This window comes from Pecten maximus, chromosome 3 (genome assembly GCF_902652985.1).
Source record: "Pecten maximus chromosome 3, xPecMax1.1, whole genome shotgun sequence".
In the NCBI taxonomy this organism is placed as follows: Eukaryota; Metazoa; Mollusca; class Bivalvia; order Pectinida; family Pectinidae; genus Pecten; species Pecten maximus.
In genome coordinates, this window is record NC_047017.1 from 6,369,459 (window position 1) to 6,381,492 (window position 12,034).

General features: G+C 36.5%; 2 protein-coding genes across 6 annotated transcripts in view; one reads left to right on the forward strand and one right to left on the reverse strand.

The window, feature by feature from the left end:
* Nucleotides 1–11,346, forward strand: part of LOC117323047 — a 38,305-nt gene extending 26,959 nt beyond the window's left edge. For 4 of the 5 annotated variants that reach the window (XM_033878042.1, XM_033878043.1, XM_033878045.1 and 1 more), the window contains one exon: nucleotides 8,873–11,346. In XM_033878042.1, the coding sequence (XP_033733933.1) occupies nucleotides 8,954–9,631 (678 nt within the window). In that variant the 5' untranslated portion in view covers nucleotides 8,873–8,953 and the 3' untranslated portion in view covers nucleotides 9,632–11,346. Of the gene's footprint in view, nucleotides 1–6,680; nucleotides 7,043–8,872 lie in introns of those variants that run through there. The other variant, XM_033878041.1, reaches the window with a different exon arrangement.
* Nucleotides 4,437–4,805, reverse strand: LOC117324583 (UPF0329 protein ECU05_1680/ECU11_0050-like). Its single transcript, XM_033880503.1, has one exon. It carries the CDS (start codon nucleotides 4,803–4,805, stop codon nucleotides 4,437–4,439), a length of 369 nt encoding a protein of 122 aa, XP_033736394.1.
* Nucleotides 11,347–12,034: the final 688 nt, after the last annotated feature.

Consider the following 12,034-nt stretch of genomic DNA (forward strand, 5'->3'; position numbering starts at 1 on the left):
TATAGCATGTTGTATGTTCGGCCACATGTTTGAGGTTGCTGTTATGTGCTATTTTTACAACTGAACCCTGGGGCACTGACACTTTGGCTATCTTAATATCTACTTACAAACTAATTACTGCGTGAAATGATTAACATGCAATGAGCCACGCTATTGTTTCTTCATCTATTTTATGGGATGTTACTTTCGTGTTAGGAATATGGACATATACAGGTACATATCGGCATGTAAGTTGTAAGTTCTTTATCAAATACATTACATTATTTGATACGTTAGATATCACCTTTGTATGTTCATGATGTATTTATTTTATTGACGTTGCATGATCTGTACCCAAACCTAATAAGGTTTTATTTAGTTTGATTTCTCCTCGTGCCAACTATGTTAACATCTTCATGCTGCCATTTGGCCTTTTTTGTTGTATGGCGAGGGTGATATTTTCATCTTCGTTTGTTTACGATACTAGTATTAACGCCTTGGAAAATTTCATCCTTCATTTTGTCATGGCTGATATTGTGATATATTTTGTCCTTGTTTGTTGACGTTGTGATATATTTTGTTATGTGTTGACACTGTAGTATATTGTGTCCTTGTTTCTTGACACTGTGGTATATTTCATCTCTCTGTGTGTTGACGCTGTGGTATATTGTGTCCTTGTTTCTTGACACTGTGGTATATTGTGTCCCTGTGTGTTGACGCTGTGGTATATTGTGTCCTTGTTTCTTGACACTGTTGTATATTTTGTCCCCGTGTGTTGACGCTGTGGTTTATTGTGTCCTTGTTTCCTGACACTAGGTTTGTTTTGTCCCTTTGTGTTGACGCTGTGGTTTATTTTGTCCCTTTGTGTTGACGCTGTGGTATATATCGCCGTGACTCTGTGGTATATTTTGTCACTGTGTATTGACGCTGTGGTTTATTTTGTCCATGTTTGTTGATGCTGTGGTATATATCGCCGTGACTCTGTGGTATATTTTGTCACTGTGTATTGACGCTGTGGTAAATTGTGTCCCTGTGTGTTGATGCTGTGGTATGTTTTGTCCCTGTGTGTGACGCTGTGGTATATTTTGTCCCTGTCTGTTGATGCTGTGGTATATTTTGTCCCTGTCTGTTGATGCTGTGGTATATTTTGTACATGTTTGTTGATGCTGTTGTATTGGTTTCCAATGCGTTGTTGCTTTGGATGCATCATTCATCATGTTTTGACTTGATCGCATATGCTAATCGACGAAGTAATATTAATTTTGTTCTGTTTAACATGTAAAACATTAACCAACCTCCGCTGTCAATTCCCTGTTTGGACAAGTATTGTGCCTTTAATGTAATGCTAGACGTATCACAAAAATAATATCGTAATCCGATATCTAGAGTCCTTAATTTACCTGGTAACTGTTATTTACTACATCATAACAAACGGTAAGTCTATACCGAATATCTGATAACATCATCTTCCAAAGGGACGTTTAAAAGTCAAAACAGCCTTCCGATACATCACTCATGTCAGAAACTGCAAATTCTGAAATTAGGGCCAATAAATTACTTTACCATATTAATAAAAATTCTACTTTTTTTTAAGATCGATGTGACAATTGCTTCCTGATTAACTATTTATGTTCAAAGTGACAGCAATGTTGGTTTAATTGTTCGCAGTGATCACATTCTCCTCCATGTGTTAAATATGACATCATTGGAATATGGAGAAGTCTTTTTATTTGTTTGGCTGGTTAATCGCCCCTGGAACAGTCAGATCCACCGCGATTTAACTAGATTAAGAAAAAGGTTTCCGTAATGTAGGTTTGCAGGCTGTCATTTTGAGGCGGGGACTCCTTGTAGTAGCTGGTGGCTACCTCACTGAATTATATACGGAAGACCCGTATTCCTCAAAATTATGCATGCGCTCATTGCAGTTTCTGTAAATTAAAACATTCGTTAAGTACGCCAAATCATTATCGATAAAATTGATCTTGATTCTTTTATTTAGAACGTTTACAATATCAAAATTATATTTTAGTCTTGATCGTGTCCCGTATCTAAAGAGTAGAGGGAGCTATGATCCCGCTTAATTGACCACACACCACATTTTCTTTATCTTCGACTGGATCACAGTCAGGTTAATTTGATATGTGATCTGTGTTGATGAAATATTCGGCAGATCCTATATCATGTCATAAGCGCTTCAGTCATGTCAGAAATTTCATTTATTTTGTTCATATTTTATTTGAAATATCATTTACCTCTGTTATTGGAATGGTGTTGTTTGAAATCGAATACTCTTGACATATCACCTATCAAATATAAGTAATTTGTTTTCCATATATAGGTAGGTATTATCATTTTATCTTTTTAATATTGGTGTGGACTGAACTTCGATACATGTGCATCATATTCTACGTGTAAAATCCTGTCGTTATACTTTTTTCTGTATCAAATTTCCGATTCCCGATTGTGATGTTTGACACCAAATTATTAGTTATGAATGTGATATTCCACAGCGTCAACACACGGTTAATATACCACACAATATACCACAGCGTCAACACACGGTTAATATACCACACAATATACCACAGCGTCAACACACGGTTAATATACCACACAATATGCCACAGCGTCAACACACGGTTAATATACCACACAATATACCACAGCGTCAACACACGGTTAATATACCACACAATATACCACAGCGTCAACACACGGTTAATATACCACACAATATACCACAGCGTCAAAACACGGTTAATATACCACACAATATACCACAGCGTCAACACACGGTTAATATACCACACAATATACAACAGCGTCAACACATAACGATAGAAATATACCACAGCGACAACACACACGGACAAAATATACCACAGTGTCAACACACGGGGACAAAATATACCACAGCGTTAACAGACAAAATATACAATCGACACACCCGGTGTTAAATACAACCATGTAAGCAAACACATTGAAATACTGTTTCATAATTTATTCCTTGTTGCTTATTTTTATCACACAACCACTACTTTTAAACTACTCAGTGTTAAGACGAAAAGGCAATGAACTGAAACAGAGAAAACAACCGAACAAAACACACAACGAAAACATTTAGAATATTGGTTAGTGTATGTGTACTTGACTAACGTTTATTGAAGCGATGGTGAGATTAAGGATGTTAGCTTGGATTATATTACAAATGTATAGAATGTCACCTGAATGATATTGGACGCATCTATATATAATGTTCTATAAGAAATATTATACTGAGTATATAAATGCTTCGTTAGTTATATTCCATTAGTACTGTTATTTATTCAACATTTTAAACAAAAACCAAATGATATTGGCCCTGACCGTGAATTCATACCATGAGCCACAGTTACAAGTCTGTGCAATATGACCCCTATGTGATAATACCGCGGGGAAGCTGTTAATTGTTGCAAGTAATTTATAGATGGTGGAATGGATGACCTATACTCATAGAAATCTATAATGATATTTATGTTCGATTCTTATCTCTCTATTGATCCAATCTATTATACGAAATGTCACTGTGTGTACTTATGACGGACTTATGCACCCGTTTTAAAGGAAACATACTGCTAATTCCTTTTACAACTTTAACGACATGGTGTAGACAGTTTGTCGGTTGCAGTCGGCGGTGGCAGCATGCGTTAAAATATTGCAGCATCATTCAATTTTAATCTATAGTGACCCTAATGAAGAATTTATCAGTTATTATTTTCAAGATAAGCAGTCAATGCTCGTTATCTCAAAGTAAGTTGGGCCATGAAAAAATTCGAAAAATCCCAAATTCGAGGTAACCGATATATATTTTTTTTTCCTCTGAAGCTGATATTTTACTTTACTTAAGAGTTCAAGATAAGTAGGTTTGACAGTATATTCAAGTAAAGTGATCTGAAAATACCCTTTTTATCATAATTTGAATTTTATACTCAAAGTAAAAAATATAATATTTAAATGATTTTTTCAAACGCGAGAAAAGACAAGTTTTTTCATGACAGAAATTTCAAAGGTAATATTTCCATTAGCAGTATAGAGGTAAAAATAGCCTACTTGATTACCTATTTATTGGGTGGAATGTACTTATGATCCTGTGTATAACTTATTGAGTTCAATGTACTTTAACTCGTATCTGTAATTATGAGGTGTGAAAACACGTGTATGCAAGAAGTGTAACTGCGAAGTGGTTTAAACATTTGTAAACATAATATACCATTGTTGGCATGCTCGGGTTTTTTGGTTGTCGTCCACATTCGTCAACATTCGTCTGCCTTTTCTTGTCATCCTCTACGTCATTCTAGTTTCTCGTTGTCATCCTCTGCGTTCCTCTGGTTTTTCGTTGTCGTCCTCTGCGTTCCTTTGGTTTTTCGTTGTCGTCCTCTGCGTTCCTCTGGTTTTTCGTTGTCGTCCTCTGCGTTCCTCTAGTTTTTCGTTGTCGTCCTCTGCGTTCCTCTGGTTTTTCGTTGTCGTCCTCTGCGTTCCTTTGGTTTTTCGTTGTCGTCCTCTGCGTTCCTCTGGTTTTTCGTTGTCGTCCTCTGCGTTCCTTTGGTTTTTCGTTGTCGTCCTCTGCGTTCCTCTGGTTTTTCGTTGTCGTCCTCTGCGTTCGTCTCCTTTTTCGTTGTCGTCCTCTGCGTTCCTCTTCTTTTTCGTTGTCGTCCTCTGCGTTCCTCTTCTTTTTCGTTGTCGTCCTCTGCGTTCCTCTCCTTTTTCGTTGTCGTCCTCTGCGTTCGTCTCCTTTTTCGTTGACTTTCACTGCATTTCACTGGGAGGAAGAGCGAACGTACGTACATTTTGTAGATCACATTGTGGGTGTTTAACTGACTGGGAGGGCACTTTGGCATCAACAATCGAACATTTGGGGTGTGCCCTAAGTATTAAACGATATAGGCTAATGGTATTGTCGTCAATGTCAAATAATAGACATTGTGGGTAAAACTAATATTGACGACGTTGTGCTGATATATCTTAAATCGGCGTGAATCGAGGTAACGCTGAAAGTGAAATTAAAAATAGGTCTTTTCATAACGTGTCCCCATCAGATAATGGAAACACCAATGCTTCTTTGACCTACCTAATTTGTTTGCTAATATGCGTGTCTACCTCAAAATGTCTGATAATTTTGAATGATATTTTGCGGGGATATTTCTATGCCATCTTTTTCTGATGTCTGACATCTTAAAGAGTTCAGATGTATCTGAAATCATAGAGCATTGTAATGATGTCTGGCATTTTAGGGCGTTATGATGATGGCTGACATTTTGTGTTTATGTATAATCTAGTAATGGCATTGTCTTTGTGTATCGTCTTTAGCTTGCTGTATGCCCTGTAAGTATATGATAACTGTTGTTTTTTTTTAAATAATTTACTATTTTATTTCATTATCTTTTTTTTTTTTTTTTCATTTTTTGCAATTGGGATGACGTCTAAATATTACAATAAAGCTTCTCTTTAATAGTGTAAAGATAAGACCGAAATTGTCAGTTATATATCATCGACTCATAATCATTTCTTATCACCAACAAACATTATCAAATGTGATAGACTCATAGAGTAAGAGCATACAATGCATAAATAGCAGGAGTCACACATCCCGAATCTTGTCACTTATCCGACTCCGATCGATAGGGTTGAGCCAATGACGATATTGAGGAATCATATTGTCCATCAAGTTGGCGTTGTCGCTCTTAACAGGACAACCCCCACCCGCACCCCCACTCCACCCTTGATTATACTTAAACAACAGCGAGTTTTTCCATCTTTTGAATCTTTTTCACTTATCCGACCCCATACCAAACCTTCGTCTGACCTTTACAAAGGATATAAATTGATAGGGTTCATCCAAGGACGATTTTGAGGAATCATGTTTCCAATGAAGTCGTTATTGTTGCTCTGAGTAGGACAAAAAGCTTTATACGATATTCAATCGTTCTGGTGGCGTTTCATTTTCATCAGATATGTGTCTTGTTTTATTGCTTTTTAAATGTTTCAAAATACAGTTTAGGTATTTCAATACATAAAAGTTTAGATTTTGATTTGAATTAGTCAAGGCTGAAATCATACGAGTGAAATTACTGTCTTTGTCAATTGTGCTGAATATCAATCCGGAGGCGACCTCCAAGAAAGTTTTTTTCTTCGTACAAGATATAAGGGAGCCAGCATATCAATAAATCATGATAGCAAAGCTATGAAGGGGGGCAATGATAGTATTGCATGCATATTGGCCTCTAACAAGCACTAATTATGAAGAGTGTCAGTTATCTGTTGGTTAGTGTCCAATCAAACCATGACGAGGCGTCTATTGGGACATTTTAAAAGCTACTTAGAGGCTTTAATTATATTGGAAAAAGACAGGAGAGGCGAGCTGACTCACAAGGTCTTTTGTTTAAAGGGCAGTACAGATCATTAACACGCAAGGCTTTGGTCATCCAGTCAGGCGTTCCGTTTGTCTATATATAATACCTGTTTACTTATGTATCCAATATACCACATACACATTAATATTCAATAGCTTTATAGCTATATATAAATACACTAGCCATTGTGCTTAAAGTAACGTAGGCTAATTCGCGATATTCAGATAAGACAATCGGGTGGGGACGTTCTTTGGGTCTCGGCAATCTCAGAACTGACTGTGCATTGACTCATCATAGACGTGGAATACGGATGAGCGTTGAGACTTTTAACACACATATAGATATCTATTTTAATACAGAAGGAGCTGCCCTTGTCGATTGTGAAAAACAAGTTTTCAACGCGGTTCAATAACGGCTCTGTGTAAGACTTCTCTGTAGCTGGCAGGAATATTGATGAAAAGGGATTTTGTGTGTTTGCCATTCACTTTAAAGGTCAACCAGATATCATTGGATTTTTGAATAAACACAAAAGCGATAGCTGGTCGGTACAGACACATTGTGGACATTTGACTGTAATATGGATACAGCGATACGGGCCTAGGGACGGATAAGGAACCTACTTGTATATTTATATAGCAATTCGTGTGGCTGGGAAATTCAATATGGTTTATCAGGTAATTTTCTACCTTTTATTGAATTGTATATGGTTTTCTTGTGATATATTCGCCGCATGTAATTGGTTTGTAAAATGAATAGCTGAATTTAGATTGATGCCGTTTGGAAAAAAATAGTTAGAGTATCTGAAATATCAGAAGAGGATTAGTCCTTACAGAGATGTAAATTATGAAGTTTTCTGCTATTAAGGTGATTGAGTGAGTCTGAATTTCTATCTGAGTAAAGAATTCATGTAGAACTTCACATAGTGATCCACTGTGGAGACACTGGCTGAATGGTGAGGGAGCATTTGTTTCGAGTATACAAACATATGAATTATTTGATAAATATTGAAAACATTGCTTTTTCGAAATGTGTTCATACCATTAAGCTAGGTATGTCTTTTTTAAATTTTTGTTTGAATAACATTGTATTTATATACATTTATGTATGCCAATGATTTCTTGATTCGAATTTAATGTTGAATATCTTCACTGATCATTTTACAAGTTGTGTTATATTTTTCCTGATATACCAAAATGGTTTATATCTCTAATCATAAACCATCAATTAACACTTTGAACTGATCAGATACAAGTGTAATTAATTGTTATGTAATTTTTTGTACTGTGTAATTACATACCATATGTAAAAACTGCCACTTTGTAATTTACATCTGTGAAACTAAGGTCATGTAAAGTTACCCCTGTAAAACTCTCATCGTGTAAGTTACACCTGTGAAATTAACACCATGTAATTTACACCTGTGAAACTAACACCGTGTAATTTACACCTATAAAATCACTGTGTAATGTACACTTGTGAAACTAACACCGTGTAATTTACACCTGTGGAACTATCACCGTGTAATTTACACCTGTAAAACTCACACTGTGTAATTTTCACCTGTAAAACTCACATTGTATAATGTACACCTGTGAAACTATCACCGTGTAATTTACACCTGTAAAACTCACACTGTGTAATTTCATCAGGGTAATGAACATGTGTTTATATCTCATACCTGTTTTGTAGATTTCATTACAGATTGGTTAACATTGTAGTATCGGTTTTAGTCATATCGTGTCCTCATTAGTCATTTGTCGATAATGATACAATATTAACGAAAAGGAAAATAATACTATAGTGTAACCATACATATGTTTCTATATATAGCAGACATGATTGATGGATAGAACAGAAATCAATAGCAATCATCTTAGTGTTGTATTCTGATTGGTTCATCACAACTCGAGAGGAAACTTATTTTGTTTGTTTGTTTCTCGGTAACAAACAAATAAACATAACTTAAAGGTGTATATTATGTTAACTTATATGATAAACTCAAACATCGTGGGTGCTTCATCAGTTACATTGTACAAAGATTAATCCTATGTAATTGATTGAGAAAAAATAAGCTGATATATTTGGTGCAATACAGCCGATGCACAGATTCACAGTGAATTACGCCTGGAGGAGCAATATAACCTACATTTTTTTGTAGTTCTCAGTGTGATTTTTCACCATTAACAAACACCAAGATGTTGGCTTTTTCGGAAAACGTAATGGGAAATATTCATCTTGATAATTTAACAGATACATTTTATATTTTTTGTTACAGAAGGCCTTGTATTGTCATAAAAAGAAGATATATCAATGTTGAGATTGATTTTTTAACACTTTTTTATGATGTTTCTTAACATTTCATATACTTGTTTAATGAAGATGTGAAACGGTATACTTTTAAAAGTTTAAAATTCTGATATCTCGTTTCAATCCTGACATATGAGAAGCTTGGCTGAATGTTTAACCCATAAAAAAGCTTTAATGTATTTTTGATGTGTTTTTAGGTGTTGAGTAGTGCCGGAGAGGACTGTGGTGGAGTGGAAGAGCTCCAACTCCTGAGTCCAAGACGAAGGGCCAATCAGTTGATGGAACGACTGTCCGGCGACAATATGAGACCGCCGCAGCAATCTCTGTCACCGAGATTAGACCACCAGGCTCACAGCCGGAAGGTAGCGCTACGACGACCTGACCCTGGCACGGAGGAGTTCATGAGATTCATACGCGAGTATCAATACGAAAGACAGCCTACAAACATTCGCCTGCAGAAAAGAGCGCCCCTACCGGGCATTGGTGAAAGCACAAGAGTCGGGATGAGCTCGACCTTTGAACGAACAAATGTCAATTCACCATATGATGACACTTTAGTGGACAATGAAGTATCATTTTTGAACAATAAGCCTGACCCTCGACAGGACCCGATGTTACAGGAAGTGCTTACGTTAGCAAGGGAGAGAACTAAGGATCATATCATTCTCAGCTCGTGGAACGGTCATATGCAAAATGGCAATCTTGGTTCTGATAGTAATAGAAATGTTGTACCTCGGCAGTCAAATGAATTCGGTAGCAAACCAAATAAAGCACCAAAGACATTAAATGGAATCAGGCCAAACATGAAAAAACTTTCAAAGCAGTTACCTCCAATTTCGCGTGAGGATATCCCAGAGCGACCATCAGCCCCGTCACCGTCTCTTACTCCGCCATATCCAAATAGTTCAGATGACAGTTTTGTTGCCGAGGAACCCATAGACTACATCGACCTGTGAAAATGTGTTCCAAGTGTTTTGTCTCTACGTTCACGTGATCATAGTAATATGAATACTGCCAAATGAAATTTTATCAGACAGTTATTTGATGAATTTCATATTAAGTAAATACAGTGTCCGGAACATACTCGACATTTAGTCATGTGAAAGGCAAATTGTGTTTACAAATATAGCTTTAAAAAGATGCACGTGAACTTCATGTGCGTGTGAAATGGAAAAAAAACTTGCACAGGACATTCGGTGAAGAGACTATGCCTCGTTAAAATCGGGGTGACAATTACTAGACTGTTGAGCTCCATGATTCATTAAGTCATTCATACATTTCAATCGCAAAACCTGTTAAAACGAACATTGAAATACTACCCAATAAAGAGGGTGTTTTATACATTTTGTTTATAAGTATTTTAACCAGAAGCTGGCAAAATTGTACGCAGGTGTTAAAATTATTCAATATATGTGCATCGACTTAGTGTCGGGTTATACTGCCGACATAATAGCCGGTAATTAAGACACTGCTTTGATTCCATTCCAAATCCAGTAATAGCGATAAGCCTGTGCATATCATTTAATGATTTTGTCAATGTTATTAGCTGCCAGGTAATTAAGTGCCATATCAATGTCTGCGATAGGTTTCAAGTGTATCTAATGTTACCCTTCCCCTCTTTCGCTGTTCATACCAAAAATATCCTGTTCTGCGTCCCTTAACCCCCACCCCCAACCCCCACCCCAACCTCACTCCCTCCCACCTACCCCACCCCAGAACCTATATAGCGAGACAAAGCCTAATCATGATGAAGTAGAAAGGCTTGATGCATATTTTCCTGTTTGCTTGTTTGATATTTGTGGTCATGTGATTGTTCTCGCGAGAGTGAGAATATGATGAGAGTTGCGAGAATAGTGTTTGATTGGTCACATGTCCATGTCATTAATGATAATTGTTAGGTACGTATTCCTTTACAACTCGGTACATGCCTTCTAAAGTAACTGTGTAATGATTACACAACTTTACGCAGTTCCCGTTCTTAACGTAAAGATATTTTCATACATTATTATCAAAAATATCCCTGAACCTTACAATTTCGCAGAAATTAAAATGTATGGATTTAAAATCAAAATTAAACGTCGCCAGACAAAGGGCATTTAAATTATCTTCGTTGAAATGTTCGTACATGTCTGTTCGTGAGTTGTGATATATGACACGGGTTTTTATAACCAAAGACCCAAAGAAATTAGTGTGTTCAAATTCAGATGTAAATTTCTTCGTTAAAACTGTTAAGTCCTACTTTAGACGTTAAAGCGCTTTTAAATCTGTTGTCAATATAGCCGTAAATACTGGTCCGTCCGTATACAAAGTATGTCGTTAATGTGAAAATGTGTTTCATAAATCATTGATAGTGTTGTCATGATGTTATAATACTACAATAAAACTTCTTTATACTGCCAACAGTTTTTGAACGATAAAAACAGATTTAGCAATATATCGAAATACACTTTTTTTAATTGGATCTTGATTGGCTTTGGCGGTATGTGAAAGGGTTTATCAAACGAGTGGCAGTATAAAGAGGTAGCGATGTAGTTTGTATCCTTATCTTGCCATCATTTATGTTACGACAGTTAAGACTGAATTTTCTCAGGGAAGTTTGAAAGTTCTTCACATTTGTATCATTCTATCATTTCCTACAGACTTCAATAATAAAGAAATATTTATCTAGAAACTGTCTTATGGTTTTCTTTGACGACTGGTACAGTTCGGGTTTTGAAACTTGTTTTTTAGTTTTTGTTTAACGTCCTATTAATAGCCAGGGTCATTTAAGGACATGTCAGGTTTTGGAGGTGCAGGAAAGCCGGAGTACCCGCAGAAAAACCACCGGCCTACGGTCACTACCTGGCAACTGCCCCACGTAGGTTTCGAACTCGCAACCCAGAGATGGAGAGCTAGTGATAAAGAGTCGGGGCACCTTAACCTCTCGGCCACCGCGGCCCCCGGTTTTGAATATACAATATAATGAACGACGGTTAAGAAAAAAATGCATTGCACAACCAACATAATACGCTTGTATCACGTGTTATAATACTTATGTATTGAATGAAAAATTAAGCAAATATTCTTCTTTTATTGACAGAAATGATTATTTTTCTGTCAAATAATATATTTTATAAAAACATTTATTAAGTAAACATTGATAAAGATAGAATTACACTGAATCAGTTTAAGTCATGGAGAAAAAAGGGTATTGGCAGAGTCAAACCGAGAGGATACCAAAACGAAAGGAAAGGCAACATGGAGTCACAAAGCCACAAAAGATCGCAGTTAAAACAGCATGCAGAAAGGTAAACATTTCCTGGCCACGAGACGCTCCTGTAGAGATGTCGTCTTACTGGACCAGGAATATCTGCGCCTGT

Coding starts and splice junctions, on each gene's coding strand:
- LOC117324583 (XM_033880503.1), bottom strand. CDS start 4,805: ATGTACGTACGTTCGCTCTTCCTCCCAGTGAAATGCAGTGAAAGTCAA.